The following is a 20714-nucleotide window of genomic DNA, read 5'->3' on the forward strand; positions in this document are numbered from 1 at the left end:
GATTTAGAGCACTTCTTCCTGTAAATAGCTATAGATAACATTAATTTCTTCATCTGAAAACTGCCTATTCAGATCCTTTGACCATCTATCAATTGGGGAATGGCTTGTATTTTTAGCAATTTAACTTTGTTCTTTGTATATTTGAGAAATGAGGCCTTTATCAGAGAAACGCTATAAAGATTGTTTTCCGACTTTATGTTTTTCTTCTAATTTTGGTTTAATTGATTTTTTACACAAGTTTTTATTTTAATTTATTCAAAAGTTTCTATTTTATATTTCATAATGCTCTCTATCTCTTGTTTGGTCATGAATTCTTTCCTTATCCATAGGTCTTACAGGTAGATTATTCCTTGTTCTTCTAATTTGTTTATGGTGTCATCCTTTATGTCTAAATCATGCACCCGTTTTGATTTTATCTTGGTATACTTTGTGAGATGTTGATCTCTTCCTAGTTTGTATCATATTTTACAGTTTTTACAGCAGTTTTTGGCAAATAGTGAGATCATATCCCAAAGGCTGGGGTCTTTGGGTTACTGTGGTCATTGACTATTGTGTCTTGCATACCTAATCTATTCCACTGATCCACCACTCTATTTCTTAGCCAGTACTAGAAGATTCGATGATTGATTTTTTATAATATAGTTTGAGGTCTGGTATTGCTAAATCACCATCCTTTGTCTCCAGCCCCTTACCTTACTCTGTGTGTGTGTCTCTGCTTCGGGTGTGTTTCTTGTAAAAAGGATACTGTAGAATTCTGGGTTTTGATGCAATCTGCTATCCACTTGCATTTTATGGCAGAATTCATCCCACTCACATTCACAGGTATGATTACTAACTGTGTATTTCCCACTATCCTATTTTTCCTCCTGTTTTGTCCTCTCTCTCCTTTCACCTTTTCCTGTCTCACCAGTGTTTTGCTTCTGTCCAAGGATCCCGCCCTTCCACCTTTGGCTTAATGCCCTCCCCCTCCTACTTCCCTATCTGGTAAGATAGATTCCTGTTTTCAGCTGATTGTGTATATTATCCCCTCCCTCTTTGAGACAATACTGATAAAAATAAAGCTCAAGTGAGGCCCATTGCCCACCCTCCCATCTTCTCCTGCACTATAACAGGTCTTTCACACATCTTCATGTAAAATAATTTACTCTGTTCTACCTCTCCCTTCTTTTTGCATCCAGTATACTCCTCTTTTTCTTTCCTCAACTATTTTTTAGTCATTCCCTCAAGTTCACCTTATACCTGTATCCTCTGTCTATGTAAATTCCTTCTAGCTATACTGTTAGTCGGTAGCAATTAAAATTTTTTTCCCATGTAGGGATATAAAGAGTTTAGCTCTGCTGAATACCTTATTTTTTCTTTTCCTTTTTATCTGTTTGTGAGTATCTTGTTATTGGAGATCAAAGTTTTGTTTTAATTCTGGTCTTCTTATGAAAGATTGAGATTATTCTGTTTCATTAAATGACCATTTTTTCCCTTGATGGATTATGCTTAATTTTGCTGGGTAAGTGATTCTTAGTTGTAGTCCTAGCTCTTTTGTCCTCTGGATTAGCATGACCTTCTATCCTTTGATGTTCTGCCAAGTCCTGTGTGATCCTGGTTGTGACTCCCTGATATTTCAGTTGTTTCTTTCTGGCCACTTCTAGTGCTTTTTTCTTGAATCAATAGTCCTGAAATTTGACTATAATGTTCCTTGAGGTTTTTATTTTGCGATCTCTTTCTTGAGGTGATCCGTGGATTCTTTTAATGCCTATTTTTCCCTGTTCCTGGGCCTCAGGGGAATTTTCCTTGGTAATTTTTATTTTTTTTTTAACTTTAATTAATTAATTATATTTAAAGCAATCGGGGTTAAGTAACTTGCTCAAGGTTAAACAGTATCTGAGCCCAGATTTGATCCCCAGGTCATCCCGACACTGGGGCTGGTGCTCTTACTTGCTGAGCCACCTGGCCGCCCCTTCCTTGGTAATTTCTTGAAAGATATTGTCCAGGTTCTCCTTTTCATTATGGCTTTCAGTTAGTCAAATTATTCTGGCATTGTCCCTTCTGGATCTCTTTCCCAGGTCAGTTGTTTTTCTCATGAGGCATTTTATATTTTCTTCTATTTTTTTTCATTCTTTTGAATTTTTTTGATTGACTCTTGATGTCTAATAGAGTCATTAGCTTCTACTTGCCCAATTAACTTTTAAGGAATTATTTTCCTCAATTAGCTTTTGTTCTTTTCCATTTGGCCAATTCTGCTTTTTAAACAATTGTTTTCTTTTTCCAAGATTTTGATTCTTTTTTCATAATTCTTTTGCATTACCTTCTTTTCCCACTTCTTCTACCTCTCTTATATGATTTTTAATATCTCTTTTGAATTCTTCTATGAGGTCTTTCTGGGCTTGAGATCACTTCCTGTTTTTCTTTGGGGTTTTGTCCATAGGTGTTTCAACATTGTTATCCTCTTCTGAGTTTGTGTCTTGATCTTCCTTGTCACCATAACAAATTTGTGTAGTCAAATTCTTTTTTGTTGTTGTTGTTGTTGTTTTTACTCATCTTTTTGCTGTTTCAGGATTTGTTTGGGGGGCACTATTTCTTGGTTGTCTGGAGGTGAATATGGGAGAGCTACAGCAGTTTACTGCTTACTCTGCCATCTTGACTGCCAGAAGTCCCAAAATAATAGTTTTTAAAATTTATTGGGAAGCAAACCTCATGGATTATGCTAATTGTTCTTTCTCATTGTGAACAGTAGACTTGGGGCCTTTATGTGACAGGTGCCTCTGGGCAAAATTATACATTAATGCTTATGGAAATGGAATGGAATGTTTCAGATAATTTCAAGGGTAGCATTTTTGACTTTTCAAAATGTCTGCGTCTGTTTGTTTTCCATTTTAAGGAGAAAATCAAGCTTAGAAATCTGTTCTAAGGAAGGTGGTTTGTGAAAGAAATCAAGAAGCAAATGGTCACAATCAATTTTGGAACCATATTTCAAGGTCAAGATTTTCAATGTAGGAGGGCAGAATTTTGTTCTTGCTTTTTAAATTATTTTGTTTAAACAAAGGTTGTTGGTTTTTGCCCCAACTAGATCCCATGATAATTTCATTTAATTTTATCTTCAAGTAGGTAAAAAAAATCCACTTAGTCACTAAGTTAAAAGGAAAAAAAACCCTATATATTTCATCTTTTCTCTTCTGACACGGTTTTCAGTGTTATGTTTTATTACCTATAATTTCAAATGGACTCAGATGACTTGGAATTTCAATAGGGAAAAAAGGTATTATATAATCAGTTTATGATAATTAAGTGTGTATTTAACATAATCATCCCTTTGGAGTGGATAAAATATTATTGGGTTCAATTATGAATAGAAACATGGTATTATGTTACCTCCTTGAGTTAAATATTTACCTAACAGGACCAGGGCAAATTATGAGATTAAAATGAAGTCGGATGTTAATAACTGCTCTCCATGAATTACCATTGTATTCTCCTAGTACATTCCCTACCATAAGTGCTCCATACAAACACACATTGCCCAGGATGTACTTGGATGGTTAGTGGTTAGAGTTCATGACAGATGCTGCAACATCACTTCTCCATAATTTCAGGTAGGGAGCAGTCAGTTAAAAATTGACTCAAGGAGTCAATATTTGTTTCCTCCCCACACCTACCATTAGTCAGGGACCACCAGAGTCCACAAAAAATAAAGGAGTCTAACCTTAGTACACTACTTAATTAAAAGTTTCTGACCTTAGAACGTTTTCATTAATTTACTCCTGATTCCTATTTACTTTTGCAATTAACATAAAGCATTTAAGCAGTGCTGTTTCCATCTTTATCTTGGTTTATAAATTTGTTTTTCACAATTTAAAAAATTCATTTTAATTGAAAAATTTGTGTGTATATATATTTTTATTTCAAGCTGTCTTTTGGGGAGATATTGCCTTAGATGATGAAGACTTAAGAATCTTTGCAATTGATAGGACAATTGGCCTCACACATAACTCATTTCAAAAACTTGGACATATCACAGGTATGATGTTTATAGCATGTGCTTCTTCATGTGGATTACTTTCATTTCTTTTAAATAATATTTAATATCAAATGACTTAATCACCCTGTATTTATTCTTCATTTTAGTTCAAGACAAATGAACACACTGTGAAGTTAATCTTTTATTCTTAATGTTCACTTTGGATATGTATTTGCAAGTGTAAATTATTCTAAGTACAATTATTTTGAGTTATGCTAAAGGAAAAAAGAAAATGTAAATGTGATTTCCTTTGCAATTGTCAAATGAGCTTTATGCTTTTTTTAATTTGTATTTATTTGTTTATTTCTTGTTTTTGCCTTTTTTGGAGGGCAGTTGGGGTCAAGTAACTTGCCCAAGGTTACACAGCTACTTTTTTTTTGCGTGGGTGTTAACTGTCTGAGGCTGGAACCGAAGCTGGAACAGGAGTCCTCCTGACTCCTGGGCCAGCGCTTTACTCACTATGCCACCTAGCCACCCTTTTGCTTTTTTAAAAAAGACATTGCTTCTGCTAAAACTTTCTTTGTTATTTATAAAATGAAATTGAACTTAAAATGCTGAAAGTACTTTGTCTCTTTAAAATATAAATTTCACACAATTTCATTGTCTTTGATATATTTTTGGTTTGTTTTGGTGAATAGTGAGATAGAGTATAAAGTTAGGAAAAATTGTGAATTAGATTAGACATCTACTTTTAATTAGCAGCAGTTGGTGGATTTTCTTGGCTTGTTTGCCTCCTCTTTTGCCCACTATATCCCCTACTCTTCCTTTTGTGCTTCTGTAATTATTTCTTAATGAATTGCCAAACAGAAGTATTCTGGATTTGAGAAGTTTCTACTTCTGAATTAAAGATTCTCTTTGTTTAATTTACTTTTGAATAGAGGAAAGAATGGATTTTGGGCTACTTTTATAAATGTGGCTTCTAAAACATGTCATGAAATTGCAACACAGAAAGTGTAGCTATCTATATAAGGAGGGACATCTATCAATATATACTCGTAGATACAGACAGACTTTATTAAGCCTATGTCAGCAAGCAATGAAGCAGTAGGGAAAGGAGGAGTAGTGCTAAGCTGAATACATTTAATCCATTAAACTCAATTTTTTTTCTTGGAAAATAAAATATTCAGCCTTTCTTCAAATGTATTGATAGAACTTCCCACTGAGTAGTTCTTATTACTTAATTAGTAGTACCTTAGAGTTATTGTGTCTTCATTTATGTACCATGAGGACAGCTAAAACCAGTATTTGTGTTCTATTTATTTTGATCTTTCTTGTCATATTCTTTTAAATTACCAGGGACCGTTGCTAATTTGAATATTTTACTATTTTTATACTTGTGACTTTTTATGCATGTGACTTTTCTTTGCAATCTAATTTGTAATTAGACTGTAAAAGACTAATAATTCCAAGAATAAGGTACCTGTCCTTTAGAAATATCAGTAGAGTATGAAAAAATAAAACTATTCTGCTTAGGTGTATATCACTAAAATTAAAATATGTACAGATTTGTCTCTTTTATAGATCTTTTTTTCACTCCTCGCTTGGATTTCAGTGTTTTAAAGGAATTTTAAAATTTATAATACTTGATTTCTGTCTTTTTAAAAAAATTTCTTATTTATCCCTCTTACTGCTGAATTTTTAAAATTTTTCTCTACTATTTTCTTACTTTTTTTTTTTTTTTACTAAAATGCACATCCTTGTTTATCAAATGGTCACTTAATTTTCCTTGGTTGGTTAGTATCTACCTAGGATAAAAGCAATAATTTAATTCATAAACTTTTTATTAATTTAAGCTTAATTTTGATATATTATCAAGTAGGAGGTTTAGCCAACTACAGGGCTATGATAATTATTTTTAGAAATTTGTCCCCAAATCACTATCATGTCTAATATTAAAAAAAACTTGGGATATTTCAACTGTTGTTATTAAAGTATTGGATTTTAAATTACATTTATCTTATTTTTGGGCATTTATCTTACTGAGTTATCATCATGTTCATTTTCTACTAATTTTTTTATTCTTGATCTATTATGAATGTAATTTTATAGTAACATGGTATTAATAATGGTTGAAATTTATGCTAGCACATTGAAAAATGTACACCACAATCTACCTGGGAATGAATGTATTTAAGTAATATTTCATTCTTCTAAAATGTGAAATGCTAAAAATTAAAAAAGAAAATTCTCTAGAAGTACAACTATGTGTGCAAATGTAATCCAAATAATTATCTACACAATTATTCAGTGAGCAAGCCCACTAACTTACTTGCCTTATAAGGATCTACTTTACCATTCTGCTAAGTTAGGCAGGCAATGGATGTTTATGACAAAAGTAATTTCTCCCCCTGTCCCTGCTGTGCCCCAACAACAACAACAAAAAAAGGAAACTGACAAATATATTCAAGGAAATAAAAACCAAACTGGAATAAAAAACCTACCATTTTATAACCAATATTCTTTAATTGCCTTGACCAGGAGCAGATAGATACATGTCCCACAGTTAGTGTTTACCATAAAAATTTACTTGTAATTATTCTATGATGATTGATTTAAAAATATTTCTGTTATAATTATTGGGGGTATAAGAAAAATAAGTCAGATTTTGAATCTATCACTTATTAATACCTTTGTGACCTTGTGCAAATCAACTAGTCAGTAAATGTTTTTTTAAGTGCCTGCTGTGTGCCAGGCACTATGCTAATAAGCACTGGGGATATGAAAAGAGGCAAAAGAAGTCCCTGCCTAAAGGAACTTAACTTCTAATTCACTCATGATCTAAGTCACTACACTTCTCTTGGCCTCAGTGCCCTCTAGTTCTAAATCTACAATATTGAATTGTGTTTATGTTATGTACGGCATTATAATGTAGGAGCTAGAATGCTAGATTTCATGTCAGGATGTCCAGGGTTCAAATTCCCTCCCTTCTTTTGTCCCTCTGGAATGAACACAGCAAGTCATTTAATCTTGATGAGCCTCAGATAACTCTAAAAGAATAAATTATAGACCAATGGCTTGCAGTATGCATTTGTGGAGGTATAGTTATACTGAATATATTCTTAAACCAAATTTATATTTTAAAGGCAAATTTAGAGAAGAAAAAAAAGTAGGATAAAAAAAAAAGAGAAACCAATCAAGACTATGGATCCTGGGTATCTGGGTTCTAAACCTGGCAAAATCTCAGCCTGCCGTATGACATGATCCATGACATTCTTTTAAGTCATACATTCTTGTTAAGTACTTTACTCATTAGTAAGATAAAGGGGCTAGATTTGATAATCTCTTAAATTCTTTCCAATTCTACAAGCCTATAGACTACAATCTGTCATTATGAATTTGGCTGATCCTGTTAGATATGAATTATCCTAAAGCATAATTATGTTTCTGTTTTAATTGTTATCCATTTTTCTCATTTCCCTCAATTTCTTTATTATCAGAATTTGACAAGGATGCTTTAGGGTAAAATTTTAAAGTATTGGGGAGGTTAATATATTAAACTAACACAACCTATGGCTTTAAGAGGTTTCAAAAAAAAGTACTGATGGAGCTTATGAAACTTTGTAGTAAAGACGATGGAGCCATCCCCCCCCCCTTTTAATACCTTGGATTATACTTCTTTACAGCATGAAAATGTAGATACTGTTTTTCTGCATTTAGGACAATAGAGCATGTTATCTTTGAGTCCTTATTAGCACCAAATGTCAAGGCCACAGTGAAGAAAAATCTTCCAAATAATAATGAGATATGATGCAATTGTTATAATTTGTCTGAATAACAAAGTCATATTGACTTGCTCTGAAAGGTTTAGCTTCTGTATGGTTTTACATTTCCTTCAAAGGTTCTTGGATATAGACATATATGTATATGTATATGTGTGTATGTATATGTGTACACATATAGGTTGTGTGGATGTATATGTATACATTAGTCATGTAATTTTGTAAACTTCATTAAAAGTACATAATGATTTCTGTTGATATATATATGTGTGTATATATATATATATATATATATATATATATATATAGTTTTTCTAAAATCATGTTATAGAGTAAATCTAACTTGACTAATTCTCTCTTATATTTAAGGTGGCCTGGGAGACCACGGTGTGTCAGAGAAAAGAGGGGTTCTGTATCAACTCATAGACAGGATAAGAAGATTTGGCTCTGGTATTTTTAGTTGCTTTACATGGTGTACAATCAGCATTTTAACTATAGTAGTCTTGTTCCTTAAATAAATTCCTTTATATGATTATATAATATTCTTAAAGGGGGAGCACCAAGAGTGACATTTTGCTTATGTCTACTGTCAGGTAGATCTTGTGATATAGAAACAATAAAATTTAGGGAAGCTAAAATTTGGTTTAGTTTATTTTTAGCCTCCCATCATTAAAAATGTATTCAGTGTTCATTATGTTACTGCTCATCATTATTAATTTATTTGTTATCAGCTTAGTGTGCTTTCATTAGACATAGAGATATGCCTGCTTTTATACAATAGGTGAATGTAAATCATAATTAATTTTTAAAATGGTATGATGTGTCACTTCTTATGGCACATTTATGAGGCAGATATGAAAGAGAGACCATAAATAACTCTTTCAAAAATTGTAAAAGATTAATCATTTGTGATATTTTTCATCATCCCAGGATATACAGAAGTATAAAAACTATTGAAAAGTAGAAACACTAAATGACTCTTAACTAATCTGAATGTGGTGTCACTTTAATACTGACTTATCTAAGAAGAGATAGATGATTTATGTTATAAAATATCTACCTACTTTTTAGGGATCGCCAAATAATGTGCTTTTTTTTTTAGTGTACCACAAATTGAGTATTTACATCAATATATGATACTAAATTGTGAGATGATTACACTGAAATGGATAATGGAATTTGGCCCAGTGATGTGACTTAGAGCAAGACAGGGATGGCCTACTGTAGTCCAGAGAAACTCCCAAAATCTTGCTTTAATTTAAAAAAATCTATGTATTGATCCATCATTTATTCACGTTCTGTTTATAAATGATACTATGCTGGATCTTAGGTAATATAATAGGAACACAGAAGACTCTTAGCCTTTTGTAGAATTTGATAGTCAAATTAAACTAAGGAAATCTAAAGATAGACATAATAAATAAACTTGGTGCTCAGTAAGTGTTTGCTGATATTGATGTTCTGTGCTGATTAAATGAGATATGGTAGGCACAGAAACTACTTCGCAAACATCAAGGTACTATAGAAATATATTGTTACTTTGACAAATCATGATGGAAAGATAAGATAAAAAAGAGAAAAGTACCCCTGAACTATAGCTTTAAGTGCCAAAAGATGTTTTTAACCTGAAAATTGCCTGTAAACATGCCAGAAAATTAACATATTTTTAAAGCATTTACTACATACTAGGTACTATGTTAAATACTATGGATACCATGGGGGGGTTAAAAAAATCTCTGTTCTTAAGGAGCTCATATTCTAGTAGGGAGAGATACATGCAAACAATTATGTATGCAGGATAATTTGGAAGAAATTAACAGAGGGAAGGCACTCAAATTGAGAAAACGTTGTAGAAGGTGGGATTTTAGCTGAGACTTGAAGGAAGCGAAGAGGCAGAGATGAAGAGGAAAAGCATTGCAAGCATAGGAGACAGCCAGCTAAAAATGCCTGAAGTATGTTGTTCAAATGACTGTAGTCTTTAGGGCCCTATTCAAGATAAATGCTACCTACACCACCCCCAAAATCTGTACCCCTGGATGTGACCAGTGAGCTAATTCTAATGCGGATCATTGACCCAGATGGCTGAAGCTTTTTAGCTTCGTTTTTGGAGTACATAGCTCAGTATTAAAATAAGTATTATGGTATATCCTGTAAACCAGTGATCATGTCAGCAAAGAATATTTTTATTCTAATTTGATAATATTCATGGTTGCTTTTGATATTTTCATTACTATTAAGTTTGCAAAGAATTTATTGAGTGCTTTCTCTTTGTGCCTCTATGCCAGGAAGTATTTTAGATCCTGGGGATACAGTGATGATATACTGTGCTCTTAAGATGAGTTGAATAATAATAATTAACCTGTTAGTCATATCTTAATTATTAAGTCCATCTTAATTATCTGGTGCTGAATTTTTAGTAATTTAGAGGAGGAAAACAATGGACTTACTGCATAATAGTGTGAGGCAGCTGGGTGATAGAGTGGTTAGAGTGCTAGACCTGGAATCAGGAGGACCTAAAGGCAAATCCAGCTTCAGACACTTGCCATGTGGCTCTGGGTAAGTCACTTTACCTCTTTCTGCTTCAATTTCCCAATCTGTAAAAGAGGGATAATAGTAGCATCTACTTGTGAAGATAAAATGAAATATTTATAAAGCATTTTGTATAACTTAAAGTGCTATGTAAATGTTAGTTATTATTATTATTTTGTATTTATTATGCATGCACTGACATTGCTTTTAAACATGCTGTAATGTTATAACACATTTTATGTTTGAAAATAGCTTCATAATAATGCCTTTGAGTTAGTATGTAAGTTGTGTGTGAAGTTTTTTTTTTTGGCTATATTTTAACTTTAGAATTATTTGTAAAAGTATGGAACTAAGACATTTAAATCTTTGTCCTTTTAGAGGCTAAAAGAACCCCTGATGAAGTACTTCTATTTCATAGAATATATTAAATGTCACTACAGGCTTCGAAGAAAACAACACAACCATGGGAAAAGCAGCTGTAAAATTCTCAGGAAAAAATGAGAAAAACCGGGTTCCTAGGGCTGCTACATCAAGAACCGAAAGAATATGGCCTGGGGGTGTCATTCCATACTTTATAGGAGGCAATTTTACTGGTAAGAATCTCTCTGTGTATTTTAGTAAAAGGAAGAATAATAATAAAATAATGCCTTACCAATTAATCAAGCAAATATATTTGTGTAATAATACCGTGTTTCCCCGATAATAAGACCTATCCCGAAAATAAGCCCTCCCCTTACTGTGTAAGATTCCTCTAAAATAAGCCCTCCCCTGAAAATAAGCCCTATTGAGATCCCCTGCGCTACACGCTACATTACGGTACCCTCTGTATGCACCGTCCCCCCACCCCGTGAAACGCATGCCGCGCTCCGAGCTGCATCCAATCAGAGCTGCAGCAGTGAGCACGTCATCCTGTTCTTCCCCAGTGATTTGCTTATTGAATAAGGGTACATTTTTTTGTTCACATTTACCTGTTTATTAAAATTGCTGTCAATGTTCATTAAAATAAGCCCTCCCCTGAAAATAAGCCCTCTGGTGTTTTTCTGTCCAAAAAAAAATAATAAGACAATGTCTTATTATCGGGGAAACATGGTAATAATCATATAAGATGAATAAGGAAAAGAAAAGAATACCTACCAAACCAGATTGCTTTCTTTTACTCAGCCAGAATGTGCTTACATTTAAATATATTTTTATTCTTTAATGTTCTTCTTGTTTTTAAATCTGTTTCCCATGTGTCACTAAATCTGTATACTGACAGATGATTTCTGATAACCTAATTAAATAATTTATATCAGTTATAGTGTCTTTGCACACATACTGGTAAAGATAATGAGCTTTATTACTTGGGATATTAGGTATGGATGTCCATGCTTCAGTACCTAAATGGCTCCACACTCTTGTCATTGGTTCCTTTAGGAACTCATCCAATGTCATGGAGATTTTCTTTTGTTTCTTTCAATTGCACCATAAAAAATTAATAAATTTGCCTGAAGCAATTCAAACATTTTCATGCCTTTTGCCAGCTTAGAAATTGAGAATGAGATTCATTCATGATTGAGAGTGGTGTCAAAGACTTACATAGTCTTTATGAAAGGCAATATTGCTTATTAAACCAGTCTTGATCTAGGGAAACCCAAAAGATTGGGACATCTTTTTTAACCTTTTGTAGCATTTGTTGTTTATTGATGCCATGCCATTCTTTCAGGCAGCCAGCGAGCCATGTTCAAGCAGGCAATGAGGCACTGGGAGAAACACACGTGTGTAACTTTCATAGAAAGAAGTGATGAAGAAAGTTATATCGTATTTACTTATAGACCTTGTGGGTGAGTTGAAACAAGAGATGATTTACTTAATCTTAGCTCCAAAAGAAATCTTAATTGTGAACATATTTTGAAAAAAATGGAGTTTCTTAAACTTTTTGTATATAGTAAGTTGTTTTTGTTGTTATCTCTATTTGTATCTTTTACTCATGGGAATCTTATTTTTTTAGAAGAAAGAAGTATAGCACCTTTGAATCTTTAGTGAGAAGGGAATTAGCAATCATATACTCCACCTCTCTCATTTTACACAGGAGGAAATTGAGGCCTTATGTGATTGTGACTCACTCAGGATTACTTTGTGAATTAGTGGCAGAAATAGGACTATCTCCACCTCCTGGCTCCTAGGACAGTGAATGTAATGCCAATCAACACAGCACTCCTTAGGGCTGCTGCTGTGAATAATTTTAAGGTTCTAATCACAAGGTATAATAAGCACTCTATCTATTCAAAACTAAACCATAAGTCAATGAACCAAACTATTCACAATTCATAACAACATATCAATTTATTTCTAAGGTGATCATATGGCTTTAAACAAAACATATCATTCAGTATATAACATAACACTCTATGTAACATGGCACACAGCATATATCATTGTATTCAATTGCAATCGGGGGATCCCAGGTGTAGAGCCAACATAATATTCACAGTGCTGATAGCTACTATTAATATGCTGGCATAGTTCTCAATTGAGAAATATAATAGATTCTCCATATAGAAGATAGAAGCAAAACATTTATTGTAATACCAGAAAGTCAAATCCCAACACTAGGAAACTGAATCCATCATAGCAACAAAGAAGTTAATATACCATAGCACACCATTCTTCAGCCTTCCCACAAAGACTCTTAAGTCTATGTGTCACAGCAGGGGTCAAACAAACACAAACCTATCTGTCCCCTTGGGTACATCCTCTCTCCCCTCTGGCTCTAACTGCTCTGACTCCTAGCTTCCTGTGGGTTCTGTTCCACTCTTCAGCAAATTCCTCCCATCACAGATGCCATCTGTACATTCAGCCTATTAAGGGGCAGGGAAGATATTCAAATTCTCATCACCATTACACCAGGCCAGGGCCTTCCCTAGCACAACACATCCCCAGGGGTAGCAGAAGATACCACACACTCCACCTCTAGGTCACAATCAGTTACAATCCCTGTAATCAAAATAGAGTAAAATCCTCCTGGGGGGGTGTGTCCTTCTCACACTGCTATCTCAGCCTCCTATCTGGCACTCTCACTGCTCCTGCCTTGGTACAAAGTTTTCATCTTGACTCAGGGCTGACTCTTGAGCCCTGTAGCTCCTCCTCTTGTAGGTCTATGGACTGAGGGCTTCTGGTTCCTGCCTGGATCCTGATTAAGGCAACTCTCTGCTCCTGCTGCTGTTCCTTATCTCAGCTCATGGGGGAAGGGACTGCTTCATTCTAGGCTCTCCCTGCTCCTGCTTGACAGCAGGCTCCAGGGACTCCTGCCCCCAGCTTCTTTCTCTGGGAAAACAAAGCTTATTTGATAGGGCAACATTTACACTCATTACCAGTTCACTTTTTTTTTTATGGTGCCAATTTTAAATAGATTCATAGATTTTTATTCTCCAGGACAAGAATTGCATTTCCACTTGTTCAAAGTACTTTTTTTTTGGCTTTTTGGAGGGCAATTGGGGTTAAGTAACTTGCCCAAAGTTACACGGATAGTTATTTTGTGTGGGTGTTAAGTGTTTGAGGCCAGAACCGAACCCAGGTCCTCCTGATTCCGGGGCTGGCGCTTTACTCACTGAGCCACCTAGCCACCCCGTTCACAGTACTTATAAAGTACAACATTGTTCTCTTATCTCCCTTTGCACACATTCAAGTATTCAGAATGCCCAGATTTACGCAGTAGCTTAAATGTTACTTTTAAACTTCTACTTCCTTGGCTACAAATTTGAGTCCTTCAATTTTTGAAAAGTTGTGTGGAATGCTTTTTCTTCTGGTGTTTTTCGTTGACCTCTTCAGTGGTGGGTCTAGAAGAAGCACCTCCAGATGGGGCTGCTCCAACCCCCCTGGGAACCCACCAGCCATGCCTCCTGGCATGCCCCCTGCACTCTGGTACAGCTTAGTAATAATGGGGTTGCAGAGCTTCTCCAATTCTTTCTGCTGATGCTCAAATTCTGTCAAGGATCTTCTGTTTGTCTTCATCACCAATTTTGCCTTGCAGTGTTTCATCCTCTACAGTAGCCCTCATTTTGAAAGCATAAGATTCAAGAGAATTCTTGGAAGAAACCTTGTCTCTCTGCTTTTCATCCTCAGCCGTGTATTTATCAGCCTCCTAGACCACATACTCAATTCTTCTTTGCTCAGATGTCTCATTGGTGATGGTGATCTTGTTCTCCTTGCCTGTGCTCTTATCCACAGCAGAAACATTGAGGATGTCATTTGCATCAATGTCAAATGTTACTTCAATCTGAGGAACACCCCTGGTTGCTGGGGGGATTCTTGTGAGCTTAAATTTGCCAACCAGGTTGTTATCCTTTGTCATTGCTCTCTTACCTGCATAAACCTGAATAAGCATACCAGACGGGTTGTCTGAATGGGTAGTAAAGATCTGCTTGGTGGGGATGGTGGTATTATGTTTGATCAGAACAGTCATAACTCCACCAGCAGTTTCATTTCCAAGGGAAAGAGAAGTGATATCCATTGTGTAACTACACATTCTCAGATTTATCAGACAAAAATGGCAGCCTGGATATCTGCACCATAAGCAATAGCCTCATCAGAATTGACAGTGCTGTTGAGCTCCTTGCCATTGATGAAGTCTTTCAGAAGCTTCTGGATTTTGAGAATTTAAGTGGAACTACCCAACAGGACAATATCATGAATCTGTAACTTATCTAGTTGGCATCTCTTAAGGCCTTTTCCACAGGATCCAGTGTGCCATGGAAGAGATCAGCATTTAGCTCTTTGAAATCGGCTTGGCTAATTGATGTATAGAAGTTGATACCTTCATAGAGGGAGTCAATATCAATACTGGCCTTGGTACTGGAAGAGAGGGTTTACTTTGTACTTTCACAAACAGTGTGAAGATGGGAAACAGCCCTCTTGTTCTCATTGATGTCCTTCTTTTGCTTTAGCTTGAACTTGGCAATGAAATGGTTGACCATTCTGTTGTCAAAGTCCTCCCCACCCAAGTGGGTATCCCCAGCAGTGGACTTGTCCTCAAAGATGCCATATTCAGTGGTGAGAATAGAGACATTGAAAGTACCACCTCCAAGGTCAAAAATCAACACATTTCTCTAGGCACCAACCTTTTTGTCCAAGCTATAAGCAATAGCATCAGCAATTAGCTCATTGATGATTCGGAACACATTGAGACCAGCTATAATTCCAGTATCTTTGGTGCCCTGACATTGGGAATCGTTGAAATAGGCTGGTACTGTGACCCCAACATTTGTGACAGTCTTCCCAAAGGAAACTTCAGCAATTTCTTTCAAGACCATAGAAGATACTTCTTCTGGATAGAAACTTTTGGTCACCCCTTTGTACTCCACTTGGACCTTAGGCCTGCTTGCATCATTCACCACCAGAAAAGGACAATGCTTCATGTCTGACTATACAACTACCATCATTAAATCTGAGACCAATCAGATGTTTGGCATCAAAAACTGTGTTGGTGGGGTTCATTGCAACTTGATTCTTTGCAGCATCACTGATTAAACATTCTGGTGAAGGTGACTGGCTGGGGGTGGTCCTGTTTCGTTGTTTATTAGCAATGATCTCCACTTTCCTGTGTCTGAAAACTCCCACACAGGAGTAAGTGGTGTCAAGATCAGTGTCAACTGCGGGTCCCTTCAACATGGTGGCTGGGCAGTCGGGGGTCATAGCTAACCACTGTGGTGAGAGAAGGGCTGCTGCTGCACTGAATAGACCTCCTTAATTCACTTTTAAAACCTGGAGGCCCCTTGATAACAGCCCTTAAAAGAGGCTTAACCTAAACCTCCTTCCCATGGCCAGGTGTCAGCCCTTCAGCTCAATTCACTCTCACGACTGGGATGCTCCTTCAGTGAGTCTCCCCTGCTGCCAACAGCACTGTCCTTCTCAGTGCTCCATGCTCAATGCTCATTTTCTTCATCATCATGTGTTTTCTTAATGCTTGTTTTTCAGCTTTGTCTTCATTTTCTTCTCCGCTCACATTCATAGTGGAGGGGGAGAGGGGGATAGGAGGGAGAGCTTAACAATAGCTATCCAGAGTCTGGTTCAGGACAAAAGAGTTCTCAGGAGTGAGCCCCAAGGTGATATCAATCTTCCAGCTTATATACAGTTTTACTTGGCATCTGATTGGCTCATCACAGATTCCTCCTGCAGGGATCACATGCATAGTACCTGATTTTGGCTAAGCCCACGTGCAAAAGCTACATACTGATTGACTTAGGACAGAGAGCCTATGTGTGTAACACCAAAACTTGGCACCTGACTGGTCAAGTGCCAAAAAGGCATGAAAATTTCAACACCTAATGTATTACTGTGGATTACCTGGGCTCAAAGGTAGCCAATTCTTCAGATGTTTACAATTTAGCCTGTCTGGGAAACTGAATTCCAAAAAGAAAAGCAACAACAACAAAATCCCACCTTACTTGAGTTCACAGTGAACTGCCTCTATATTCTAGATATGAACCACAGCAAGTGTTTTAATTATTAAGTGACAACTATCCCAGAGTCTCTAAGCTGTGCAAGGCACTGAGGAAACAAATACACAGAATGCATATCTGCTTCAAGGTGCCTTTTTCTAACAGTAGAGACAAACAAGTAGACATAGAAGTATATACCAAATCAACACAAAGAGAATACATGCAAATAAATACAAAGTAGTTAAATAAGTATATACTGAATTACTGTTAAAAGAATGAATGAAATTAAATAGAAAGATAAATACAGGATTGTTTGAGAAGGGAACACTAGCAATTGAGTTCTAGCAGTGCTAATATTTTCTCCTCCCCTTCTCCCCATGTAAACGTGAATTAAATATATATACATGTTAAATTCATGTTACTGTGCTTACCGATGCTATTTTTAGAACCAAGTCCTGGAAGTTATACACTTATTTTTAATAGTATTTTATTTTTCCAGTTACATGTGAAGACAATTTTTAACATTCATTTTTTATAAGATTGAATTCAAAATTTTTTTTCTTTCTTCCCTTCCTCTTCTCTGAGAAGCAATTTGATATAGGTTATATATGTGCAATCATGTAAAACATATTTCCACATTACTCATGATGTAATAGAAGAAACTGAAAAAAAGGAAAACAAAGCAAAAAAAATTTGAAAATAGTATGCTTTAAACTTCATTAAAACTGAATCAGTTTATCTAGATCTGTATAGCATTGTTCATCATGATTCTTTTGAAATTGTTGGATAATTGTATTGCTGAGAAGAGCTAAGTCTATCATAGTTGATCATTGCACAATATTACTGTTACTGTGTAAGAAGTTATACATTGAAATCAGTATTTACCCCTTTAAGATAATCATTAAATGGACATAATCATTACATAGATATTTAAACCCTTGATTATATCACTGATTAAATTATGGTGACATTACAGATTAAACATATTAACTTATTATTTTTTTGCCAAGGAGCATATAATAATAATAATAGCAATAATAATAATACTTACACAAGTCAGTCAAACATTTATTAAGCATCTACTATATGCCCTCAGGCACTGTCTGAAGTACTGGAGATAGGAAGAATGGTGAAAACAATTCTTGCTTTCAAGGGTCTTAAGGTGTAACAGAGGAGACAAACATAATCATTAGCAGGGACATACAAGATATAGAGTAGATGAAAAAATCTCATTGGGAGAGGCACTAGTAGCTAGGTGTGGGAAGGGAACAGAAAAAGGTAGAATTTTGACTGAGTCTTAAAGGATACCCAGGAAAATTAGAGGTAGAGATGAGGAGGGATAGCATTCCAGGCATGGAGGACAGCCAGGACAAAGGGAAGGGGATGGGAGATGGAAGAGCAAAAGGCAAATGTGACTCTATTTTAGAATTCATGTAAAGGAGTAAAGTGTAAGATCTCTTGGTTGGTTGTTGGTTCATTCTTGAAGAGGACCAAAATGACATCACTGTATTAGAGTCCAGTTACAGTGCTCCTGACTGTAGCTGATGGCACAAATAGTTCATGTGAACATTTGGGGTGGATTTCCTAAATTTGTGCATCTCACGTTTCTTTTGAGCTACTTAAATTTTGCTTTGTTCATAGAGCACAGCACCTTCTCTGATGTGGACACACCATGCTGAGTGGTCCTGTTCCCCTGTCTTCCATGTCACACAATCAATCCCACAGAGATCTTGAGAGTGTCCTTGTATCACTTATGATCACAATGTGAGCGCTTGCCCCGTATGAGTTCTCCATATAATAGTTTTTTGACAAGCGTAAGTTTGTGGCCAGTCCATCGGAGATGTGCTCTCTGAAGCAGGGTTTAAATGTCTGGCAGTTTAGTTCAAGAAAGGATCTCAGTATCTGGTATCTTGTCCTTCCAGGTGATCTTCAGAATTGTCCTTCTCATGCTTCTCTTGCTTCTTGTATCTGAATGTCAAATTTTCTATTCAACTCTGGTTTTTTCAGCAAGAATGCTTGAAAGTCCTCTATTCCACTGAATGACCATATTTTCCCCTGAAACATGATACTCAGTTTTGCTGAGTAGGTGACTCTTGGTTTGAATCCCAGCTCCTTTGCCCTCCAGAATATCATATTCCAAGCCCTTCAATCCCTCAGTGTAGAAGCTGCCAGATCCTGGGTTATCCTGATTGTGTTTCCACAATATTCAAATTGTTTCTTCCTAGCTGCTTGTAATATTCTCTCCTTAATCTGGGAATTCCGGAACCTGGCTATAATATTCCTAGGAGTTTTCTTTTTGGGATGTTTTTCAGGAGGTGATTGGTGGATTCTTTCAACCTCTATTTTGCCCTCTGGTTCTAAAACATCAGGGCAGTTTTCTTTGAGAACTCCCTGGAAGATGATTTCTAGGTTCTTACTTTGATCATGACTTTCAGGTAGTCTAATAATGTTTAAATTATCTCTCCTGAATCTATTTTCCAGGTCAGTGGTTTTTCCCATGAGATATTTCACATTGTCTTCTTTCATTTGTTTGGATCCATTTAACAGCATCTTGATTTCTCATAAAGTCATTAGCTTCCATTTGCTCCAGTCTAATTCTGAAGCAATGATTCTCCTCAGTGAGCTTTTGAGATTCTTTTTCCATCTGGCAAATGTGGCTTTTTAAGGCATTCTTCTCCTCATTGCCTTTTTGAGCCTCTTTTCCCATTTGAGTTAGTCTATATTTTAAGGTGTTATTTTCCTCCGTCAGGCTGTCGACTCTCTTTTCATAATTTTCTTGCATTGTTCTCATTTCTCTTCCCAATTTTTCCTCCACTTCTCTTATCTGCTTCTTAAGGTTCTCTATGGCCTGTAACCAGCTCATATTTTCCTTTGAAGCTTTTGGTGCAGGAGTTCTGACTTCACTGTCTTCCTCCTGTTCCATGCTTTGCTCCTTTTTGTCCCCAAAATAAGAATGTAATGTTGGAATTTTCTGTCTGCTTTGTTTTCTTTGCCTGGTCATGTCGCCCCTCAGTCACTTGACCCCAGGCATTTTACCACAGTAAGACTCTGCCACCAGACAGGGGAGCTTTCATCCCAAATGTTAGGATTTTCTCAGCTGCTGGAGATGTTAGATGGGTGCCCTCTCTGAGGTCTCCACATGCTCTGGCTAGCTGGACAAACACCCTAGGACCTCCACCCTAGACTGCAATGCAAATCCAAGCAGGTTAAAGCAAGAGCGATTACCCCTCAGACTGGTGCTTGGTCTTCCTACACTCTGCAGGCCAGGAGCTGAAGTTGCCACATGGTGCTGGCTGACTGTGCTGGTGTCTCAGTGGCTTCTCGCCCTGGGGGCAAAAGCCACGCACTCCCACTTACTGGGTCCCAAAGTCCAGACTGCACTGACCTCCCACTTTGTCCTTCGCATCTATGTGTTCATAAAGCTGGAAATGGCCACAGCTGCTGCTGATCTGGAGTCCCTCTGGCCAGCGGCTGGTCAGGCCCACCCTGGGGGTAAAGCCTCGTGTGGGGCTGGGCTCGGTTCCCAGAGCGCTGTGCTGGCCGATTCTTTCCGGCCTTTCCTCATCGGGAGGTTAGCTTTACTGTGTCATTTTGTGGGTTCTGCAGCTCCAAAGTTTGTTTAGAGTTCCCTTTTACATGGATTGGGGAAGGTGGTAGCTGGAGCAGTGGGGAGGTCCTGTTTCTACTCTGCCATCTCTATTAACTTATTATTACAGATCATAGGATCATAATTTATAGAAGATACTTTTGAACTCTGGTCCTCTGATATATGATCTTAGCTGCTGTCATACATAGAGTGTTAGGCCTACATTCAGGAAGATCTGAGTTCAAATTTGGCCTCAGAAATTTACTGTGTGATCTTGGGCAAAACACATATACTCTATCTGTGTCAGTTTCTTCAACTGTAAAATGAGGATATTAACAGCAACTTCCTTGCAGGGTTATTGTATCGATCAAATGAGATGATACTTTGTAAGCTGCTTATTATGGTGCCCTGCACATAATAGGTGGTTAATCAGTGCTTAGTTTCTTCCCTTT

General features: G+C 36.4%; 1 protein-coding gene across 2 annotated transcripts in view; it reads left to right on the plus strand.

The window, feature by feature from the left end:
- The window catches only part of TLL1 (tolloid like 1), a 341130-nt gene that overhangs the window by 121988 nt on the left and 198428 nt on the right, over positions 1-20714 (plus strand). For both annotated transcript variants that reach the window (XM_069105652.1, XM_069105653.1), the window contains 4 exons: positions 3899-4009; positions 8098-8178; positions 10698-10850; positions 11963-12080. In XM_069105652.1, the coding sequence (XP_068961753.1) occupies positions 3899-4009; positions 8098-8178; positions 10698-10850; positions 11963-12080 (463 nt within the window). The remainder of the gene's footprint in view (positions 1-3898; positions 4010-8097; positions 8179-10697; positions 10851-11962; positions 12081-20714) is intronic.

Source organism: Petaurus breviceps, unplaced genomic scaffold, assembly GCF_028583685.1.
Source record: "Petaurus breviceps papuanus isolate PSGF00001 unplaced genomic scaffold, PetGlider_PUasm1.0 76, whole genome shotgun sequence".
NCBI classification, from domain to species: Eukaryota; Metazoa; Chordata; class Mammalia; order Diprotodontia; family Petauridae; genus Petaurus; species Petaurus breviceps.